Consider the following 24,250-nt stretch of genomic DNA (forward strand, 5'->3'; position numbering starts at 1 on the left):
CAGCCTGAGACCAGAAGAACTAGATGGTGTCCGGCTACCACCAATGACCGCCCTGACAGGGAACACAACAGAGAGTCCCTGATGGAACAAGAGGAAAGTGGGGTGCAGAACTCAAATTCTAGTAAGAAGACCAGACTTAATGGTGTGACTGAGACTAGAGGAACCCCGGAAAGCACGGCCCCCAGATTCTCTGTCAGCCCAGAACTAAAACAGTTTCCGAGGCCAACTCTTCAGACAGGGATTGGACTGGACTGTGGGACATAAAGCAATACTTGTGAGGAGTGTGCCTCTTAGTTCAAGTAGATACAAGAGACTAAATGGGAAGCTTCTGTCCGGAGGTGAGATGGGAAGGCAGAGAGGGTTAGGAGCTGGTTGAATGGACATGGAGAGTCAGGGGTGGAAAGGAGGAGTGTGCTGCCCCAGTATGGGGAGACCATTTAGGGTCACATAACAATGTATGTATAAAAATGTTTGTATGAGAGACTAACATGAAATGTAAACTTCATTTGAACTACAACAACAAATAAAAAAAGATTTACAGCTTTGGAAACCCTGTGGGGAAGTTCTGCTCTGTCCTATAGGGTCTTTAAGAGTCGGAATTGACTCGAAGGCAGTGGGTATGTGCCAGGAATTGTTCTAAGCACTCTATGAATATCTACTTACTTAGCATGTGGAATTGTTTAAGGCACTCACTGTCTGGTAGGAAGTGGACATGTGGACATTAGGGGCTGAAACAGGGACAGTTGTGAGGATGGCACAGAACAGGGCAGTGTTTTGTCGTATCATATATAGGGTCACTGTGAGTCAGAACAGATTCAACGGCACCTTATCAACAATAAGAAACTTAGAGAGTCCCTCGGGGGTGCAAATGGTTAGTGTGCTCCGCCACTAACCAAAGGTTGGAGGTTCTAGTCCAACCAGAGCCTCCTCAGGGGAAAGGCCTGGTGACCTACTTATGAAAAATCAGTCATCGAAAACCCCATGGAGCACAGTTCAGCTCTGACATGCAGAGCCGACTCAGCAGCAGCTAGTAACTGAAGCAGAAAATACTGTTACTCCTCTGAGCTGCACACCTGAACACCCGAGCACATTTGCTTTCTCAGACAGGCACTTCTCTAGGCTCCTATGAAGAATTCTGGCCTAAAACCCTCAGCTAGAACACTCCCCCCGAGGGGCAGGGAGGCGGGGGTTCCCAGTGAACCCCTAGGGAGAGAGCGGTTTTGTACCTTTAGTCTACGCTTTGACTCCGCCTCCCTGCAGAGGTGGGGTCCTGGACGCCTTCCCTTTTCCCTCTCATCTGTGGAAGAGGCCCTCCCTCGGAGGCTTAACTAGCCCTGACATTGAAATGAGGGCAGCTGCCATGTTGCCGTGTTACACCCACGAGCAACAAAACAAGGACCCTTACTGGGCAGCCCAGGCCTGGTTAAAATCCTGGAGCCCCAGGAAAATTGGTCGTCTTCCCTTTCTGCTTAGAGGTCCTCTGAGTCCAGGTGGCCAGCCCTGGGCCTCTGCCCGAGTCTGAGGCGTAACAGGCTACGGATTGGCATCGCTGAAATGTGAACTGATAACCTCAGAGCCTGGGCACAAGGAGAGTCTCCCCTTGGTGTCCCCCCACCAGCCTCCTTCCTGCCCTATGTGGGAGGGAGGATGAGCCTCCGCCCCCGGGGACTTTTCCCATAGACTTGCCAACACCAGCACACTTCCTGAGCGGTTGACAGGACCCCTCCTCTACCCTCCTCCCTCGTGCTGGACGTCTGGGGGTGATTCTGTCATTCAGTCGTTCAACAAGTATCTGCTGATTGCTGGCTGTGTGCCAGGCACTGTTGGGATCCAGAAGTGAAGACCATGGTCTTGATCTTAAGAAACCCACAGCCTATTTAGAGAGACAGTTTCACAATGATAAATTGAATCAGTTCTGACTCATGGCAACTGTATGTGTGTCATGTGTGCGCCACAGGGTTTTCAATGGCTGGTTTTTTGGAAGTAGATCACCAGGCCTTTCTTCTGAGGTGCCTCTGGGTAGGCTCCAACATCCAACCTTCTAGTTAGCAGCCGAGCAGGTTAACCATTTGCATCACCCAGGAACTCCTTCACAGGGATGCTGGTGTTATAATGGAAGTGTGCACCGGCTGTTAAGGAGCCCTGGTGGTGCAGTGGTTAAAGCACTCAGCTGCAAACTGAAAGGTTGACAGTTGGAACCCACCAGTCGCTCCGCAGGAGAAAGATGTGGCAGTCTGCTTCTGTAAAGATTTATAGCCTTAGAAACCCTTGGAGGCAGTTTTACTCTGTCCTATAGGGTCGCTGTAACTCGGGATCAACTTGTCGGCAGTAGGGCACCAGCCGTTATGGAAACAGAGAGAGGAGCGTCTTCTCCAGGCCGTGTGGACATATGCAGAGGGAGGTACCATCCGCTGTCCAGGAGGCTGTGGGACATGGCGTGTGAGAGAGAGCGGCTCCCAGGCCAGAACGTTTTATCCTGAGGCCATCAGAAGGCATTGAAACATTTCGTTCGTGGGAATACTTGATAGATTTGCAGTTTTGAAAGATCACTACAGTGGGCATGTGGATAATGGATTGTAGGAGGCTAGAAGAGGCCACTGCAGTAGCTGGAAATAAGGTAGAGGCAGGCAGGCGGAGGGCAGAGAATCGGTGGGCTTTAGTACTCAGCTTTGAAGGTGAGAGAGTGACTCAGGGCTATCAGGCTTGGGAAGGAGCAGGTTTGTGGGAAGAGGGCAGATTTGTGGGTGAAAGGCTTTGGACAAGTCACACTGGTGAATCGCAGTTGCTCTTCAGCGGAGTGACAGCAGTCAGCCAGCTCAGGAGGGCGCTTTGTCCAGAGAGGGAGGAGGTGGGGTAGCATCTCTGGCCCTTTAGCCTCTGACTGCACCATGCAAGCCCACAGAGGTGCTTTGCTGTGGAGGGAGCCCCGTCCTCAGTCCTGACCGGCTCTGCTTTCATCCGCTGTTCACTCAGCTGTTGACGCTGACCGTGGCTGGGATCTCTTCTGTGGTCCCTTGAACTCCGTGTGTCCCTGGTTTCAGGACCGCAGTCTCCCCTTAGGCCTCAGCTCTCCCACTTCTCCAGCCCCCTGTACCTCCAGCTGGCTCAAGGGGGAGTCAGCTGTGGTTCTGTGTCTAGCCCCCATCCTGTCCGCAGCCTGCCCTCACTGCTGGCTCGTTGCTTTTACTCCAGATAATTAAGGAAGAACCCCCTGGTAATGCTGACAGTTACGGGTCAGGCAGAAACGAGCTCCTGGCAGGGAGAGTGAAGAGCAGCCTGAGGGGAGAAGGGACCCAGTTAGTGGGCAGTCATCTGGGTGATTTCCGGGAGCCCTGCCGTTCTCTGTGTAACTTGGTCTAGAAAGTCTAAAAATGGTCTTTCCGTCAAAATTGACTAGCTGTGTGTTTATGCCTTGACTTGGGTGAACTGGTTTCAGTTTACCTATTTCAACGCCTAGCACAATGCCCAGCTTATAGCAGGCCCTCGATAAACGCTTGATAAAATGAAGGACAGTCACTGGATGCCATAGTCTCACGAAGTTGTAATTACCCAAGGCCAGTGATGTCAGCCTTCAGCCTCGTGGTCTGTGGAGGGCACCCCCCACAGACCTGTGACTAGAGGAGTCCCCAGATGTCAAGACAGCTTTTCCAGAAAGCCAATCCTCCCCTTCCACAGGCCCTTCTTTCAGATTGTGAGACAAGCGTGTCTTGGTGGACCCAAGAGTGGTTGGTCCTTCTGGTCTCAGTTAATGTTGGAGGGCTGGCCCTCCTCCTGTAGACTCTCAGAGTAGGGACCTGTGCTTTCTGTCACATCTGGCACCTAGGAAGGGGCGGGGGGGATATGTTTCACATTTCTTCCCCTCCCCCACTCCACCCTTGACTCCAGTGGGCTTGACAACTTGAGAATTTTCTGAACCTCGGTCTTCTTTGTCTCTGGCGTTTGGAAGAGCGACCTCTGGGGCCAGACGGGGTCGTTGTGTTGTTGGTGCCCGCGGGCAGCGTGGGCAGACCCGCTGGGCTGAGGTCAGACCTGCCTCTGCCTCTGATGAGCTGGCTCATCACAGGCAAGCCCTTTAGTGTGACTCCTTTATAAACGTGGAAGAAGTCTGCGGGACACTTTCCATTTTAATGACTATAATAATTATCCCCTTTCTGCTGACTGTTTTCCCCAGGATGGACATTTTGGATTGTGTCTCAAGTGACTCTTTTGTCCCCACTTTAATCCTGATAAAACACGTTCTGCTCTTCCTCGTTCCATCCTTGGGCTGACGAGAGGGGGTACCTGTGATTTTCTCTCCTCTGAGGACTCCGCAGCTTCCTTGATTGCCAGACACTCCCCCACCCAGCAGAGATTAGCAGGCTAGCACCAATCTTATCGGTCCTGCATTTGGGCAAACATGAGCCCGGCTCTTCTAATTTATGGCTTGATAAGGACTGCCTGGGAGGAATAGAAAGTAAGGTCGCACCCCAAGCCAAATCAAATACAAGGCCCTTCACAGGAATGTTTCAAATGTGAAACTTATTGCCACCAAAAAAACTAAGAATAACCCCTGTGAGAGGCTTGTATGTTAGAAACAATAAAGAGGGTAGATTTAGGACCATAGTTTTTCCTAGTGTGCCTTCAGTAAGAACGGCAATGCAAGTACAGATTCCAATTGACACATCTTAGAAGACTTACATTCTCTGGTTTTAACCCTGAGACAATTACCTTTAATATGGTCCACTCTTTTTAGACCCTTTTCCAGCTAGTTCCCGAAAAGTCCCCCTCTCATAGGATCAGGGGTCCCTAAAGAATTTGAATGCCAAGGTAGACTCCCTCCAGAAACTGTCTAAATCAGTTAGAACATTTATGAGGCATTTGAAGGAGAAGGAATCTCTTCACTCCCTCTTCCCACTTTTCATTTTGTATCCACGCTTTTTCTTTTCCCACAGCTGTCCTGGTGAGGAACTCCGGGTTTGTGCTTGACTACTAACCTAAAAGGGTGGTGGTTCGAGCCTACCCAGCAGTGCTGCAGAAGAAAGGCCTGATGATCTGCTTCTGTAAAGAAATCCTTATGGATTACAGTTTTGCTCAAACCCATGGGGTTACCATGAGTCAGAATTGACTCCACAGCGATGGGTTTGTTTGTTTTGTTTTTGTTTTTATCCTTCTGCTCCAGGATTTTGTTATCTCTTTCCCGTAGCATTAGAAGAGCTTCCAACTTCCTTTCTTTTTCACCCCTACCCGTTTCTAGTCCATTTTGTGCAAAGTGTCTTCCTAGAATGTGGAGCTGACCCTGTCACTCTCCTATTCTTCAGTGACCACTGGGTACAAGACAGGCTTTGTGTGTGTCCCGCCACTTCTTGCTATTCCTGCAGACCCTGCCTCTCTAAGCTCCAAGCCGACCTTTCCTTCATTCAGACACCGTCACATTCATTTTCACATCCACCCATCATACCCGAGGCAGTGTCTGGTGCAGAATCAACTTTTAATACCCTCTGGGAATAAAAGCCTCTGCTCAGGCGGTTTCTGAGTGTTGAACGCCCTTCCATCACAGACTCTTGTCCCTGGTCCATCTTTCCTGCATGGCACACTTGAGTTTTCCTCCTCCAGGTGTCTTCCTGAGTCCCATTGGTCAAAATGCTTCACTTTTGGCTGTTTGAACCCACCAGCTGCTCCTTGGAAACCCTAGGGGGCAGTTCTACTTTGTCCTGTAGGATCACTGTGAGCCGGAATCCACTCGACAGCAACGGGTTTGGTTTTGGTACTCCTGAAGCCCTTTATTGTTCACATATTGCAGGTGTTGCAGTATTTGGATAAGAATGACCATGGGTGTGTTTGTCTTTGCTCTGAAATGTAGGTTCCAGAATACAGGGACCCTTGTTTTCCCTAGTACCTACAAGAGGGACTGGCATGCAATAGCTGCTCAGTAGATACTTGAATAAATGAGTAAACTCTCATAGAATAGGAACTGTGTCTTTTTGGTCTTTGGATCCACCACAGCATCTTCACATTGAACATTTATGAATAAATATTTTTAGACTGTTCATTTAAATAGAGTTCATGTCCTAAAACCTCCACAAGAACAAGGTGTTAAAGGTGAAAGGTCTGGTGTGCCACACTGCATCGTAGCCCTCGTAGCTGCAACCACGTTCACTTCCAGACCTCCAAGTCACGTTGCATAGTCTGTCTAAATATTGCCTCTGATATGTGAAAATGATATATTAAAAGTCTTGCAAAAGAACACACACAAAACAGTTTTTTAAAAACTGAGTCATCATTAGGAAAAAAAAATATTTGAAATCAGCCCGAACTATGAAACCTGGAGTATGTAATGCCATACTCATCATCATTTTTCCTCCTGTTCTGGAATCCCTCCTTCTGTGGGCCCAGGGACACTGTTCTATATATGTACATCTTGTTTCCATGGAGGTCTCGAACTCTAAAATGCCTCACCTGTTCTAGGTTTTCAGTACTTGCTGAGTGAGTAAGTCCTTATTATTTTATGGGAGCAATAAAGGAGCTGTTTGCCCAGAGACTTTTTATTAGTTTGCTTTTGGTATTTGTATTTGTCAAACGAGCATTCATCTCTGTATGGGTTTGACATCTTTTTCAGAGAGGTTCCCTTGAAGGACGCTAAGGAGTACGCGGAATCCATAGGAGCCATTGTGGTGGAGACAAGCGCAAAGAATGCTATCAATATCGAGGAGCTCTTTCAAGGAATCAGTAAGTACCTGAAATTGTGCTTTCAGCTTGGTGTGTATTTTTACATTCTGGAAATTCAAGGATAAAACCGTAGAGCTCTGAAATAGAACCTGTTCTCAAAGTGAATGTATCTGATACGATGGATATAAAATCCACAGCTAAGTACTTTACGAATGCTGACCTCTGTTGTGCCTTGCTGTTCTCAATGTCCGTAACTCTGTGCACCAGCTAGTTGATTTTAGGTGTTGTGAAATACAATGAAGTAACCCTGTTGCAAAATAAAATCTATTTTAGTTAAAAGTTATGCATTCTATAACAGTTCATGTTATATGTTGAGGAGAGGATAAATAAAATAATCAGTGATAAAGTATAGAAAACTGAAGTCACCCTTAAACTGAATGACTCTAGGCAAACAAAATAAGAGAACTTTTTAGTAATTTCTTCTGCCTGATGAATTGTCAACAAAAAATAGCATCTCCGTCTCATGTGTTCTGAAATTGGAAATTGGGTGGAGAGTCCATTTGTAGAGAGTCCATTTGTAAAGATTTTGTCATTTTTGGTAACCTATAGAGTCACTGTGAGTTGGAATTGACTCAATGGCAACAGATATGGTTTTGGTTTATAGGGTTGCTATGAGGTGGAATCAACTGGACGGCAACGGGTTTGGCGCCCTGCTGGTGCAGTGGTTAAAAGCTACGGCTGCTAACCTAAAGGTCGGCAGTTCAAATCCGCCACCCACTCCTTGGAAACCCTATGGGTTAGTTCTACTCTGTCTTCTAGGGTCACTATGAGTTGGAATCGACTCAACAGCAATGGGTTTTTAATGGACGGTGGGAGTCCCTGGGTGGTACAAATGGTTAACATGCTCAGCTACTAACTGAAAAGTTGGTGGTTTGAGTCCACCCAGGGTCTCCTCGGGAGAAACACCTGGCAATCTAATTCTGAAAAATCAGCCATTGAAAACCCTATGGAGCACAGCTCTACTCTGACACACATGGGGTCGCCATGCGTCAGAGTCGACTCCACATCACTGGTGTTTGGTTAATGGACAGTGGGAGTCCCTTCTTAGTTCTGGGTCCTGTCATGCTTCAGCTTCTTTATGCTGGTTGCCCACAAGGAGTCTTTATCAAAGAACTGGCTCCAGCTGCTGACCTGTCTAACACATCTGTGTGCAGCCTGTGAGGGCTCAAAAGGGTCAGATTTCACCTTCACAAGTTCTCCTGTAAGATGTTCTGTGAGGCAGAACCCTCAGGAAATCCCAGTCAGGGCATAATTTAGAATGTGGCAGAAAGTCCAGTGTTTAGTTAAGTGCTGGGACTCAGAGTCCTTAGGTGCCCACCTTAGGAAAAATTGAGCTCCTAAACAGTTAGCAGTTGTTTTCAGATCTCTTGGCTTCTGACAATTCCAGAAGGGAAACGCGTGGCTTGATGTTTCTTGTGCCTGAAATCACTGCTGGCAGAGCTCTCGGAGCCAGGGGACAGGCCCTTCCCAGGACAGACTTGACTGCCCTTCACCTGCTTTGGGTTCATTACTTTAGGTTCTTAGAGCCCACCACAGAGAGTCTCTTGTTTGTTCTGGCTGAAGGAGAATCTACTGGAGACAGACGCTCGGACCTGCCTTCCACCACTCTGCAGACACGTAGGAAGCCAGGCATCTCTTGGCTTCATGCTGACAAATGAAGGTCATTTCTTGGTAGGCTCAGCCAGTACAAGCCCTCCCCGTCTGCGAGGTCTCGGGTGGGCTCAGAGCGATGGGTAGTAGGAGTAATTCATTTCTCAGCCCCTGCTCTACTTGTGGTGGCCTGCTACGGTTAGGAAAAAAATAAGCGTTTTTGCTTGAAGCACCTGGGTAATTATGGCCTCAGAGTAATTAGATTACCTCCATCCCCTCATCTTCCAGGTCAAATAAACCATTGTTTGTTTCTGTTTTGTTGTACTTAACAAAGAAAGCCTGTGGACACAGCCCATGGCCAACCCTCTGTCCATACAGACACTTGCAAGGTCTTCTCTTTACTGCTTCAGGGGAATCTCTTCAGAATGGAGTTTTGTAGCCTAATGACAGGTTTACTTAAAATGCAGTACCGAGAACACCTAGCTATACTGCAGAAGATATTTCATTTATTTTTTTCTCCTTGCTCCCACTCTATTACATGTGCTCCTCCCTGAGCTTAAAATAGAACTAGATACTGCTGACTTATGCTCCCCATCACAGTGTTCCGGAGACACGTGCGCCTGAGAGAAAAGACGCAATGAAAGGCAAGAGTGAGTAGTGAGAATAGAAGCCCTCTGAAAACACGTGTTGTACACAAAACGCATTGATGCTGACTTGAATGAAGAGGCAAGCGTTTCTCTTACCTTCTCGGAGTGTTCTTATAAACCAGAAATGAGACAGCTGTGTATTCTGAACATGAGCTAATAGATCTGTTAACTGGAAATTGTTTACCAAAATATATAGTTTTTCAGTACCAAAGCTACCCTGTAAAAGACGTAGAAGTGCAACTCTATTTTGGAAGGTCCTTATATAACGCCATCATCCTCTGCTGGTATTCTTCCAGATGCACCTTTCAAAATCACACCTTTGGGCCCACTTTCCCCGTTGCAAATAGTTGATTCTCTTCCATGCATTTCTACCCAGGGTTTGTTTATTTTTCTTTCTTGGTTCCTTATGCCTTTAATCTGAACATTAAAGGTTTCTTCTTATTGCTAACAATATAAGAAGGAAAATTCTTGGCCAAGATCATATTTGTACATTTGATTTTTTTAATTGTTGTTTGAAAACACAAAGACTATTTTGTTGCTGTTTACATATTTCAGTGTTAAAAAACAAAACCAAAAAGTCCTGATGGTCTTCCATATGGAGCTCGTCTGTCTGCTTGTCCCTATATATTGTAACATGAAAGACAGGGTGGCAGCGTTATGATTTCAGCGTTTGCCCCTTAGCAGGTTGTGTTTTGTCCACTCCATGGTGCATTTGCTCACTCTGGTCCTGCACTGTGATGCTCCTCGCTTCCCCTGTGAACCGTAATCCCTCTGTGGTTCAGTTTGTTCCGGTCCCCTCCTTCGTGAACTTTTCACCTGCTCCAGCTCTCACTGCTCGTTTGTCTTGACCTTTAATTTGAGGATACTGATGGTCTGTGCCATCATTTTGATATTTGGACACATTTATCTTTAACCGACTCTCCAGACATTTCAGGTATATATCTATCTTCTAGCGAGACTGCACGTTCTCTGGGAGCAGATGTTTTATTCTTTTATATTCCCCACAAAGCTCAGACTAGTAAGTAACATAGCATTAAATTCGGGATTTTTAATTTGGATCTTCATCCTCATCTCATCGTATTCCAGGAGATGATGTTTCAGAGGGTTCACCAGATCAAGTGAAATGTAGTTACTTTCCTATGGGGATTTAAGATTAAATAACACCAACAAGGTTGCACAAGCCTGGTTTCATGTAATCAGCAAACATATACTATGTTGTTTTATGTGTCAGGGTGTATCCTGGGGAACAAAACAAACTGAAAATCGAGTGGGGGAAACAGGTTTTAAACAGACAGTTAAGTAGGTGTATAATTACAATCAAAGGAAAAGAACAAGGACCGAGGTATAAGGACAGGTGGGGATTTAGATTGGGTGGGAAAGGCCTCCCCAAGGAAATGAGTTTAAACTGGACCTGAAATATGAAAAGAGGCCAGCCAGACAAAGGGCTAAAGAAGAGCTATCAGGCAGGCTGAACAAGGTGAGCTAAGCCCCTGGGGCAGGAAATGGGTGCACTGAAGGATGAGAAATGCAGCCAGTGGGTGAGGGTCGTGAGCTCTGCGGAGAGCGGTGGGAGATAAGATGGGAGATGTGAGTTTGAGCCAGACCTTGTAATGAGAAAGAGGGGGTGATATTTCTGATGGCAATTGGAAGTCCCTTAGGGGTGTGGCATATCCAGTTTACAAAAGGATCACCCTTGGAGAATGTATGGAAGGAGAACAGTTTGGAAATGACTCAAGCAGGTAGAAAGCCATTGTAATCGAGGAGAGAGGCTGCCTGGACTAGGGTGGAAAGAAGCAGAGATGGATTTCCAGAATCTTTTGGCCAAAGAACCAACAACACTGGGTTGTGTCCCCATGTGTGCAGAGTAGAACCGTTCCATAGGGTTTTCAAGGGTGTAACTTTTTGGTTGTTTTGTTTGTTTATTGTGTTTATTTCACCTAAAAGGTGAACGTTTACAGAGGAAATTAATTTCTCATTAAACAGTTAATACACAAATTGTTCTGTGACGTTGGTTGCCAACCCCGTGATGTGTCAACACTCTCCCCTTCTCCACCCCGGGTTCCCAGTTTCCAATCATCCAGTTTTCCTGCCTTCTTGTCTTTGCTTTGGAGCTGGTGTGCCCTTTAGTCTCGTGTACATGATTGAACTATGAAGGGTGAGTTCAGTACTGAGTTAAAAGGGTGTCCAGGGGGCCATAGTCTCAGGATTCCTCTAGTCTCCATCAGACCAGCAAGCCTGGTCTTTTTGTGTGTGCGTGTGTGAACCTGAATTTTGTTCTACCTTTTTCTCCCACTCTGTCCAGGACCTTCTATTGTGATCCCTGACAGAGCAGTTTGTGGCGGTAACCGGGCACTATCTAGTTGTTCTGAGCTTAGTATGGTGGAAACTGTGGAAGGTTGTGATGTTTTGGAAGCAGATCATCAGGCCTGTCTTCCGAGGTGCCTCCTTTTGGCTAGTAGTGGAGCGCTTAACCATTTGCGCCACCCAGGGACTCCTCAACCCTGGGTAATGGGTTGGCTGTGGGGACTGAGGAAGAAGGTGGTGCCAGGAACCTCTCCCAGGGTTCTGGTGGAAACAGCTTTGGGGACCGTGGTCCTGTGGCCTGAACTGGAGAAGGCTGGCACAGGAGCACGTTCTTTGGGGCTGGATTTGTGAGCCAATCAGACTGGATTCTGGATTGTGAGGACACATGTTTTGGTTTGAGGATTTTAATTATTCAACTCAAATACCTGGGGCTTTGCTGTTGTTGTTGTTTTCACTCTCTCTTGAGGGCAGAGAGGTGGGGCTGCAAGCTCACCAGAAAAATGTCTGCACTGGGATGAGAACTTGGCCAAACAGCTGTGCTTCTGCTGCAGTCAATTTGGATGCAAGGCTCTTCTGAAGATTCTACTTGGGGCATTGTAGACATTAAACTAGGTTTTTTGTTTGTTGTTGGTTTGAGAACAAGGTGAGAAATATTTGTTTTAAAAGTGGATATAATCAGAGGTGCAAGCATATTGGTTGGAAAAATCAGAATAGGGTGTTAATATGAAAGACGAGAAGTTAAGACCTGTGAGCGGTGAGCATGCCTTGTTCTGCAGTCACTGGTTGCACAGGACTGTTAGCCCTTAAGGCCACCAGGTTTTAAAATTCCCTAGTTACTTTTGCTTCTTTTTGGTTTACAGCAGGTTAAAGAAATCTAAAAGCAAAACGAAAATGTTGCAGACTAGACAGCGCAGCCAGCTGTCAAACGAAGGTTAGTTTAGCAGTGTGTTGCTCCCGTCAGTTGCCGTGGAGTCAGCTCCGCCTCGTGGCAACCTTACGTTGCTCGGTCCTGTGCCATTTTCATGATCGTCAATGGGTCTGAGTCCATTGTGCAGTAGGGGACAGGAAAGGATCAAGAAACAGCCTGTTTGTTTTCACTTTTGTTACCACTAAAAAAGTTAATTAGCAAATGCAGTAACAGGAGATAACTGTGAAATGAGGTGGTTTCAGAGTATGGGCAAATTGGATATCAAAAGCTCTAAACATGTGTATCCTTTGAGCCAGCAATCCTTAAGGAAGAAGGTGGACTGTACGAAGAAGAACGCGGCATCAGGGTTGGAGGAAGACTCGTTAACAGCCTGTGTCATGCAGATAACACAACCTTGCTTACTGAAAGTGAAGAGGACTTGAAGCCCTTACTGATGAAGATCAAAGACTACAGCCTTCAGTATGGATCACACCTCAACATAAAGAAAACAAAAATCCTCACAACTGGACCAATAAGCAACGTCATGATAAATGGACGAAATACTGAAGTTGCCAAGAATTTCGTTTTACTTGGATCCACTGTCAGTGCCCGTGGAGGCAGCGGTCAAGAAATCAAACCACGTATTGCATCGGGCAAATCTGCTGCAAAAGATGTCACTTTGAGGACTAAGGTGCACCTGACCCAAGCCATGGTGCTAATAGTTTCAGTTGCCTCATATGCATGGGAAGGCTGGACAGTGACCAAGGAAAACGGAAAAAGTGATGCATTTGAATTATGATGTTGGTGAAGAATATTGAATATACCATGGACTGCCAGAAGAACGAACAAGTCTGTCTTGGAAGAAGTACAGCCAGAATGCTCCTTAGAAGCAAGGATATCAAGACGTACTTTGGACATGTTGTCAGGAGGGACCAGTCCCTGGAGAAGGACATCATGCTTGGTAAAGTAGAGGGTCAGCAAAAAAGAGGAAGACCCTTAACAAGATAAATTGGCAAAATGGCTGCAAGAGTGGGCTCAAACATAGCAATGATTGTGAGGATGGTGCAGAACTGGGCAGTATTTCATTCTGTTGTACATAGGGTTGCTTTGAGTCAAAACCAACTCGATGGCACCTAACAACAACATCACAAACACGTGTATCCTTTGAGCTCACAGTTCCTAAGGAAGAAATTGGTCAGGTGTGCAAATTGTAGTAATAATAGTATTTAATATGTTGTTGTTGTTAGTTGCCACTGAGTCGATTCTGACTCATGGTGACCCCATGTGTGCAGAGTAGAACTGCTCCATAGATTTTTCCAGGCGGTGACCTTTCGGAAGCAGATTGCCAGGCCTGTCTTCCGAGGTGCCTCTGGGTAGGTTTGAACTGCCAACCTTTGAGCTAGTAGTCAAGTGCTTAACTGTGTTGCCACTCAGGGACATTTAACATGTAGTGAGCGCTCATTCTGTGCCATTGTTGTAATTGCTTAAATACATATTAGCTCATCAATGCATCGTTCATCCTCTGAAATAGGCACTGTCGGCATCCCTATTTTCTGAGTCATGGTGAGCCCACATATGTCAGAGTAGGACTGTGTTCCATAGGGTTTTCAAGGCTGTGACCTTTCAGAAGCACATTGCCAGCCCTTTCTTCTGAGGTGCCTCTGAGTGGGTTCAGACCACCCACCTTTCAGGTCGTGGTCCAGCACTTAAAAACTGGTGTTTACCCAGGGACTCACCATCCTTCCTGTTTCACGCAGGAGGAAACTGAGACTTGGGGAGGTTTGTAACTTGCTCTAGTTCCTTAGCTAGTAGGTGCCAGGCCGGCATGAGAAGGCAGGCGGGTGGCCACAGAGCCTGTGCCTGACTTCTAGCTTGTATCAGATGGTGTTACGTAAGCCGGTTTATGCGAACGTCGTTCATGTCCGTGAAAAACAGGAAATGACTTAGCTGTCCAAAAGTTGAGAAACAGCTTTAATGTGGTCATGGTACTAGTGACTAAAATGATTTAGGTCCGTATTTACTGCCATTAAACCATAAATTGTTGAGTGTGAAACAAAAGTTATGGAGCAGTATGTATTATATAATATCCCAATGTCATAAACTATGAATTGTATCTATATATACCTACCAAACCCACTGCCATCGAATCTATTCTGACTCATAGCGACCCTATAGGACAGAGTAGAACTGCCCCATAGGGTTTCTGAGGCTGTAAATCTTCACGGAAGCAGACTGTCACATCTTTATCCTTTGGAGCAGCTAGTGGGTTCGAACCACCAACCTTTTGGTTAGCAGCCAAGTGCTTTAACCACCGTGCCACCAGGGCTCCTTGTATACTGTATATATTAAAAATACATTCTTTTGGGAAGAAGATTGGAAAAATGCACATTAAAGTGTTAGCAGGGGTTCCAGACAATTAAGGAAAAAAAAAGACTGTTTTATGAAAAATTTCAAACATATACACAAATAAATCGAATGATGTTATGAACCATCATGTACCCATACCAAGTTTGTTTAATTTCTACCACACTCTCCTGCCGATATTATTTTGAAGAGAATCTCAGACATCATATCATCTCATCTGTAAATATTTTCAGTATGTATCTGTTTTTTATATAATGACAATTGCATTATCATATTAATAACCATAATGCTATAATCATATTACTTAATACCATCACATATCCAGTCAGTGTTCATATTTCCAAAAATCTCATGATTTTTTTTAAATTGCATTTTACAGTTTGTTTGGATCAGAACCCAAATAAATTCCACGTTCCATGCTGAGTTGGTACGGCTTTTGAGCCTCCTAGCGATAGGCCCCTTCTCCAGCTTTCTGTCTCTCTGCTCTCATGCAGTGTATTCATCGAAAGAATTAGATTGGCTGTCCGCAGAGTTTCCCACAGTGTGTATTTTGCTGATCGCTTCTCCTTTGTATAATTTAGCACTGTCCTCTGTACGTACTGTGAATTGGTAGTTGGCTTGGTCAGATTAGGGTTCGGTTTTTGTGGGGCAAGAACACTTCCCAGTTGGTGGTGTGACGTTCCGTGAGGAGGCACTTGATAGCTGACCGTTTGTGACGTTAGCAGCCACGCTTCTCAGTACTGAGATTCGTTATTTCATTAGGGGTTGTATTCTAAGTGATTTTTATGTAAATTTGACTGTAATGTATTTTTAATCTTTTCATAACGATCATGTATATATACAATAAAGTTGGATTTATTAAGTAATTATTAACACAATAAAATTCACTCCTCTTTTGTATACAGCTTGATAACTTTTTTTTAACAAATTTATTGAGGCTTATTTCAAATACTATATTGCACACTTACAAAGTATTCAATTTGATTAGTTTTGACATAAAACTATCAAACCTGTACCACAATTAAGATAAAAATTTCTGTCACCCACAGAGTTTCTTTGTGCTCCTTTGCAATTCTCCCTTCCCTCCACTGCTCTCTCCGGGGAACTACTGAGCTGCTGTCTGTAACTATAAATTAGTTTGCATTGTCTGGAATTGTATCTAAACGGACTCCTATGTTATGTACTCCTTTTTGGGAGGAGGGGGTCTGGTCTCTTTCACTCAGCATAATGATTCTGAAATGTGCCTATCTTGTTGCATATATTAATGATTAGTTGCTTTTTATTGCATGTATAAACCACAATTTGTTAATCCATTCATCATCTAACATTTGGGTTATTTCCAGGTTTTGATGATTACAAATAAGGTTGCTGTGAACATTTATGTACAAGTCTCTGTGTGGGTGACTAACTAGGAGTGAAGTGGCTGGTTTCATTGCTGGGTGCAGTTTTCCAGAGCAGTTTTACCATTTTATATTCCTACCAGCAGTGCTTGAGAGTTCCAGTTGCTCCACATCGTCACCAACCCTGGGTATGGTCAGTTTGTATAATTTAACCATTCAGATGGTAGTGTAGTGTATCTCCTTTCCTTTTTAATAGGTTTAGTTCAGGTAAAATTCACACACCGTAAAATCCACCCATTGTAAGTGTACAATTTAATTATTTTTAGTAGATTCATAGAATTGTACAACTATCACCACAGTCCAGTTTTAGAACATTTCCGTCGTCCCACAAAAGGTGGTTCTTGTTCATTTTCACACAGTCCCCGCTCCTGCTCCCGACTCCAGGCAACCACCAATCTGCTTGCTGTCTGTATGGATTTGACTTTCCGTACATTTCATATAAATGTGGTCATGCAATATATAGTCTTTTGTACCTGGCTTCTTTGATTTTGGAGCCCTGGTGGTGCAGTGGTTAAGAGCTCGGCTGCTAACCAAAAGGTCGGCAGTTCAAATCCACACCAGCCCCTCCGCGGTAACCCCATGGAGCAGTTCTACTTGACAGCAAGGGTTTGGTTTTTTGTTTTTTAGTTCACCAGATTTTTCCTTTATGGCTTGTGCTTTTTGAGTCTTATAATTTTTTAATGTAAAAAAGGAAATGACAGGGAGAGATGCCTTTGAATGATATGAGATTTTAAAGTAGCTCATCCATGTTGAAGATACTGGCATTTTGGGTGAATAACAGCCAGTGCGGTCTTCCCTGTCTCTTGGTGACATCACCATTCCTATGTTGAGTTTTTTGATCCCTCTCCTGACCCTCTCATTTCCCATCAGTTGCCCTATACTGTCTAGTTTCTTCCCAAAGCTTCTCTTTCCATCTTCTCTTCTATTTTCCTGAACCACACCCTCATTAAGGCTCTCCTTGTCTGTGACCTGGACTGTTGTACAAGCCTACAGACCGGCTACACTTCCTGCCTCCTAATCCGTTCTGGTCCTGTATAGAACGTTAACTCACGCCTCATGCCCATACCCTTTATCCTCGTATTCAAGGTTGTCTGGTAATTCCAGCGCTGAGTTCTCTGTGGCAGCAAGAGGGCACTTAAGGGGAATGATTCAGGTTTCGTACATGCCTCGCCTGTTCTGTATTCTTAGTTCAGTGTCGCATGGCATGAGCCACAGAGACCCCTCTCTAAACAGAGAGGCATGGGGTCATTATCAAGAGAAAATACTGCGAAACTAGTACACTCAGTCCATTTCCTAATCTCAGATGATTCAGAAAATCAGGATCCAGAAATGAAACTTACACAACCCCCAGCATCACTAACACGAAACCAGAGGGAGCCGAGCCAAGTAAATGCTGGCAGATGGATCCGGGGAGAAGAATACAAACAGCAGGCTTGGAAGGGAGGACTCAGAGCTTGCACAGGAAATGGCTGGTCTACCACACCAGGAAAGGGAGCAGCTGCTGCTAAGCATGCTGTTTTATTTTTGTTCTGTGTAAAACCGTCACTGCCCCCACTCCACAGCCATGATCAGATTTATAGGCTTAGGATTTGTTTTCACATATTGTATTTCTGAGGAATGATTTGTAAAACTTGCTTTTTCTCCAGGCTGTCAACTTTCAGAAAAACCAAGCTTCAAAAAAATTCTTTTAACTTTTTCAAACAGAACTTTATACAGCCAAAATCTTATTAAAATAAGCACTCTTCTAGAATTTACACTCAAGGACAGTGTGTTACGGAGGTTGAATGCTGAGAGGATTATTTTGTAAGAGCAGCAACATACAGCAAACATTGCTCAGAACCTTTTCAGATGTGTGTACATATTTCTTCCCACTCGATGCCCATGTAAATAACACGGACTCAGCAGTTTTCCAAGGTGATCACCTTGGTACAAAATACCAAGGCCATTATCCAAATCCTTTCTTCTGTTAAAGTACATTTAACCTTCCCGTAAATTCTAAGTACCGCGGATCACAAAATCAGAGCTCTTGTTCTTTTTTCACAGCGAGCGCTCTTCGCTTCCTTCTTTTTCTAAGGGTGCTTGCCTTTCCTCTTGCTCGGCTTCCAAGTGGGAGGGAGCACTTCCTTTCTTCTCCGTCTGTTTGAAGCTGGAATGTGTGTGACTTGTCCCAGGCGGAGTGTGGTGTGGACTAGCAGGATGGGTCCCAATCGTAACTGACCCCCGAGGACAGCCTGACACGTGGCGGTGATTTCTCCTCACACAGTGGGGCCGTGCCAGAATGCTGTGAATTCTGGGGGGCTGCTTTCAGGGCCGTGTACATATTGTGGTGTACTTGTCATGTTACTCTCCCTTATTCTTCTATAGGTGAGGGAAGGAAGGCCTGGAGATACTAGATAACTTGTCCAAGGTCACTTAACTAGAACACCTACTGTCTCAAAGCTCCAGACTCTTTCTACCAAAGGAGAAAAGTGACGTCTGAGGCAACAAATAATTCTGTCCTTGAAAACTATTTTGTTCTGCTAAGTGAGATTGTGGATATTCTGAAGATAGAAGAGCCTGGCATCTCTACGAAGCACATGTCAACAATTGAGTTAAAATTGTTACTAACAGTTTAAAATATGTGAGAGCAGAGCCTCCTTGAGACGTGGTCGGGCCGTACACAGTTTCGCAGCCCCAGAGTCATCTGGCTCATGGTCTACTTCAGACGGAAGTGAGGGACAGGAGAGAAGGAGGAGAAGGGAGAGAGCGAGGCGGGCGCGCAGGCCTCCCCGGCACCCCATCTTGCTTTCTCTGTGCTCTTTGCTTCTAGACTTTCACCATCATTGTGTCACTTCAAGGAGTAGCTTATGTGTAAACTTCTTTTGGCTTTTGGGTACTTTTCATAGGGAAGATTATGACAATTGATGACACAAGGCATATGGAATGTTAACTTTAGGGTTAACAAAATAAGAACAGCATGAAGCTGTTAGTGTAGGATTTTGAGATAGTCAGAAAAGTTAAAATTCCAACCCCTTATACTGATCGGTAAGCCGTTCTTGTCTTTTAGTTAGCCAAGGCAGCAGCTTCCACCAGTCAGAATTAGTCGTACCCGGAAGTATTTCCAGTCCTCGTGAGTGCATCAGGCACAGTGCCATAGGAGATTTTGCCTTTACACCTAATGGGGTCGGGCTCCAGAAGACAGGACTTTACACTGTCATCCCTCGAAAACAGCCACATCTTGAGGAGTAAGGAACACTGTATTGACAAGAGCTGGCTTGGATGACTCTTTTAAGGAGTTCTGGTCGTCACTGGGAACTTTCTCCTCTGCTTACACTTCACGTTTATGACATGATTGAGGCATTTTATTTCCTTTTAACTGTGATTAAAAAAATGTATATCATGTCCGTACGCGGAAAATACATACTTTATTTGCTTCTGGCTTAGGATGAAGTATGTTGAGAATGGCTTGTAAAAAAGCCTTGTGTAGCTTTGCTGACCACACAATACAGCAGAAGCAATAACTGCAGAAGTTATTGCAGACTTTTCATTTGCTCCATAGCTCTACTATTAATTTTTAATTTTGGACAATTGCCAATGACCTTAATCTTTATACTTGACCTTCCAATCTACACAATCCGTTAATACCCTTTGAAATCATCCATTGCTGCCCTGGTGGACATGAACTCTGGCCAGGTATCTTGACTCTCATTGAAGAACTTTGTCCTTGGAACTAATTTCCCTTCTATTTCTGATTTCTAGTTACTTACTAAACTAATAGGAGACCTGGTGGCACAGTGGTTAAAGCACAAAAGGTGTGCAGTTCGAACACACCAGCCACTCCATGGGAGAAGAGTGTGGCAGTCTGCTTCTGGAAAGATCTACAGCCTCGGAAGCGCTATGCGGCAGTTCTACTCTGTCCCGTAGGGTCGCTATGAGACGGAATCGACTCAACAGCAGCGGTTTGGGGGTTTTGGTAGAAAACTAATGTGCTAGTTGTGGTTATTGTTGTCAAGTGCCATCAAGTGGGTTCCAGCTCATAGCAACCCTGTGTATAACAGAACAGAACACCAGCCAGCCCTGCGTCATCCTCATGATTGTTGTTACACTTGAGCCCAATTGGGGCAGCCACTGGGTCAGTCCGTCTCGTTGATGGTCTTCCTCTTTTTCACTGATCCTCTACTTTACCAAGCATGATGTCCTTCTCCAGGGACTGGTCCCTCCTGATAACATGTCCAAAGTACGTGAGTCAAAGTCTCACCATCCTCACTTCTAAGGAGTGTTCTGGCTGTACTTCCTCCAAGACAGATTTGTTCATTCTTCTGGCAGTCCATGGTATATTCAGTATTCTTCACCAGCACCATAATTCAAAGGCATCAGTTGTGCTAAGTAGTTGTGAAAACTCCTTACTTTTGAGCTAGTGTTCTATGCCTTTTTCAGTAGGGGATAGAAAATCAGAATGAAGAGGTAAACACAGGCTTGGAGTCCATCAGAAAACAAAGATGTGAGCTAAAGAACCAACTGCATCGCTTCCTGTCAGGGTGACCTGTGTGATCCATGACTGCCTAAGCCCTCCGAATCCCAGGAAAGTTGTGATAGTGATAGCCATGCCACCAGCTTCACAGGGCTGCCTGGAGGCAGTGTCTGAACATCTGGGAAAACTGTCAGCTTCTAAACAAATACTGTGTTATTTCCAGATTCTATTGCCTTTTTAAAAACAGCTTTATTCAGAGGTTATTCTCATACCATGGAGTCCCTGAGTGATGCAAACAGTTAACATACTCAGCTGCTAACTGAAAGCTTGGCAGTTCAAGTCCACCCAGAGGTGCTGCGGAAGAAAGGCCTGACAAGCTACTTCCAAAAATGCTGCCATTGAGAACCCTGTGGAGCACAGTTCTACTCTGATACCCATGGGGTTGCCATGAGTTGGATTCAATTCAATGGCAACTGGTTTTTGGTAATGCCTATACCATGCAATTCACCCATTTAAAGTGTATAATTCAGTGATTTTGTGTATAGTCACAGATACGTGCAACCATAACCATAGTCAATTTTAGAACATTTTCCTCAAAGAGGAACCTCATACCCTTTAGTTATCACCCCCCACCCCATACATTGCCTTTTAAATTTTTATTTTCTATTTATTTAGAGACACTAGGATAGCTTTTTAAGTTCAATTAAGTAAAATACGATTACTTGGGCTTGACATTAAAATACTGTTTCCTATGGAGAGTGTCTCTGTAGAACATTCTAGTTAGTAATCTAAGTGCATTGGCAGGATGAGGGATGGGGAGCCGAGTGTTAATAAATAATATTAGTAGGAAGATTACGACTTCCAACCTGTTTTCCATTTTAAGAAGCAGAAAAGACGAGTGGTCATTGTTATTAAAGTCACAGGAGCGGCCCACTAGAGCGCGATGGGCCACGGAAAGACTCGGAAGGAAGGAACGAGTGGATGGTGTTTGTGCAGAGAAGTGTAGTGGGAAGCCCCAGCCCACTCGGTAGCAAGGTGGTTCACATCCAAGGAAAGCAGCAGAGTCCGGAAGCTGCTTTGACTTTTCCTTAACTTTCTGAACATGAGTTTGACGTCCTGCAGCAGAACTAGGAGAAAGGAAAGAAAGGATGAGCAAAGGAGGGCGGAGGCGGGGCCGCTCCTGCAGTTCTCTGCTTTCTGTACAACGCAGACAGCAATGACGCAGGGTCCGAACCTGTGTGTGCGGTGGACTGGGGAAAAAGAAACTCAACCTTGGTCTCCCTTCTGTTCCAGGTCGCCAGATCCCACCCTTGGATCCCCATGAAAATGGAAACAGTGCAGGAATCAACATCGGGAATCCGACTGCGTCTGGCACCCGGCGGTGCTGCTGACCCGGGTGCTTGCCTGAGCCCACTTGAAGGAGCCGGGCTCTTCTCGTATTCTGCCTGGAGACTCGGGGGCGGCTACCCCATAGGCAAGGCGCGCTGGGCTTACTTGTGTTTACTGATCCGTAGTGCACAATTTCACCTGTTTTTCACCACATCATGTGGTGAAACCCATGCGCAATTGTGCGCTACGGATTAGTAAGTAAGCACAATTAAGCCCATGTGTACCATGCTTACCATAAGCCGGTGCGTACCGTGCTTACTGGCTAACCCTCCCCTGCGTGGAGCCCTCCGAATCGGCGGCGTGGCACCCCGGCGCCCCACTCGAGGAGAGTGAGCCCGTTGGCTTTGCATCCTGGGAGGCCGGCAGGGAATGGGGCCAAAAAATGTACCTGAAAAAGAATTTTAGAAAACTCTTGGGAAAGAACCCCCACACTGTTGCATAAAATGGCCTTTCATGCATGAAGCGCACAAGGCAGGGAACAGATGTTAGGTAATTAATATATGTAGAGTTTTTTGTTAAGAACTTTTAAAACATGCTTAAATTTGTCCAGAGGTCTTCCTGGCCTATTATGTGTGTGGGACTCCAGCGTGATGCTCCATTCTGATTCCCTGGGTTACCCAGTCCAAGTTCACTAACTTCTTAGAGCCCTTGTCTGTGCTACCTAGTCAGCCATCACTGAGAGGTCAGTTTAATTTAGAAGGTAAGCTTTTAGCTGGCTTTGGAACTAAGCCTTTACTTACTGCTTTTTGGAAAGAAATCAGAGAAGTGTAATTGGACCGTCCCTCAAGCTTCGAGACTTGAACTATTCAAAAAGAGGAGAAAGATGTATTAGAAACGGTGGTCTACATCTCAAACTTTTAATTGATCAGCATTTTTCTAAGTCTGGGCACATACGAACACACCAAACCTGACTAAAATATTGCATATAATTTTGGGATGGGGAGGCCTAGTTTGAAAGAGTCGTTGAAGTCGTTACTTTGTAAGCAGTCATTCATGTGGGATGTAAATATTACTCAGCAGACCACCTGGTACAAATCACCGCCACCATCATAAATCCCTGCTCTATTAGAGACGTTTAATGCACAGAGTAGTATTTACTAAGAGACTATGTCATGGTGTCACATCAAGGGCAAAAATAAACTAAAGGATGTCTGAGTCTAAGTCACAGGGCAAACTTCTAATCGCAACTGGCTGTAGGTTACGAGACAGCCACTATCAGCGCCTTAAGATTCTAGACCCAAAAAACTACAAAATCAGAGAAAGCATTTTAAAAGTTGCCGAACTTGGAGAGGTAGTTATCAGGGCAAGCCAGAGGTCCAATCCTGGAATGCTAATTAAGTGAAAATGGAGTTTGATAAAAACCTTCCTTTTCGTTCCCTATCTGCACAATTAATTACAGATGTCTGACTTCACAGGAAGTAAAGGGAGAAAAGATATGGAAAGGAAGAAAAGCTATTTCCACTCAAAATTCAAATCCTGTTACAGTCTAACCTTCCTGAAAATCTAGAATCAAGAAGAAGCTGATTTTCTATCAAGGCTTATACTAAGAGGTGGTTCTTAAAGGCTTTTCGGAACAGTGACTTCTGTAGGGCTAGGAAAATTGTAGAAGAACAGCCTTGGAAATGGGCATCAGGAGGCATGGTAACAAGTGCCAGCTGGTCCCTTCTTCGCCATGGCCCCTCAAGGGCCAGCAGATGTCTGTTGAAAGCTGACAGTGTAAAGACCTAGAAATGTCAGTAACTCAGTGCGAGCCACACTCTCGAGCCTGGCGTGGCTGTGCCTACTGACCTCTTAGCGGGTAGAGACATTGAGTCACGTCATCTACAAAAAGGAGGGTCCTTGAGACACCGATGCCGAGTTCACAGTTGCCACTTTCTTGTTAGTACAGCCTTCTGTTGGCTGCAGTCAGAAAAACGGCCAGATTTATGCTTTGCAACTCCGGAAGATGGTGTCAGTGTGATGTTCTGACTTTCCCTAACTTGCAAGAGTTGACTGACAGTCTTAGAAGGTGAAGGCTGAAAACACTTATTTTTGGTTCAAGAGCGCCTTAGCTCTCCCAGGCAGGTGCTTCAAAACTGTTAGCAAGTGGAATTTGACTGTCTTGACAGGGCTTTTGCAGGGACTTTTTGGGGTTTTCTCTGCATTGTCAACATTACTAGCTAACATGATTCTGCTTGCAGGCCAAGCAATAATCATGCCTCTTTCTAAAGGTTAAAAAAAAAAAAAAACTGCATTGAAAACTGAAGTGACCTCTTTCCAGGTGACACACGGGCTTGTTTTGACCCTTTGATTATCCAGCTCTCCCTGAGAACTCGGGTTCACTTCTAGGCTGCAGTTCAGGTCAGCCAGCAAAGCCGGCAGGCACCCCCAGCAGAGGCTCACAGCTTTGGGCTTGGTTCACAGAGGTCAGCACCTTGCATAAAATGGCTAATCTGAACCACTTGTTAACCTCAGGGGCCCGTGGTTTCCTTTCAGAAGCCGATGAGGGTGTGAA

The 24,250-nt window shown here is 45.2% G+C and overlaps 1 protein-coding gene across 2 annotated transcripts in view; it reads left to right on the top strand.

Annotated features, from left to right (window-relative positions):
• RAB31 (RAB31, member RAS oncogene family) overlaps positions 1–23,997 on the top strand; it is a 128,729-nt gene extending 104,732 nt beyond the window's left edge. For both annotated transcript variants that reach the window (XM_023740055.1, XM_023740054.1), the window contains exons 6-7: positions 6,596–6,705; positions 21,661–23,997. In XM_023740055.1, coding sequence (XP_023595823.1) covers positions 6,596–6,705; positions 21,661–21,758 — 208 coding nt within the window. In that variant the 3' untranslated portion in view covers positions 21,759–23,997. The remainder of the gene's footprint in view (positions 1–6,595; positions 6,706–21,660) is intronic.
• The last annotated feature ends 253 nt before the right edge of the window (positions 23,998–24,250 follow it).

Source organism: Trichechus manatus, unplaced genomic scaffold (genome assembly GCF_000243295.1).
Source record: "Trichechus manatus latirostris isolate Lorelei unplaced genomic scaffold, TriManLat1.0 scaffold00146, whole genome shotgun sequence".
NCBI lineage: Eukaryota > Metazoa > Chordata > Mammalia > Sirenia > Trichechidae > Trichechus > Trichechus manatus.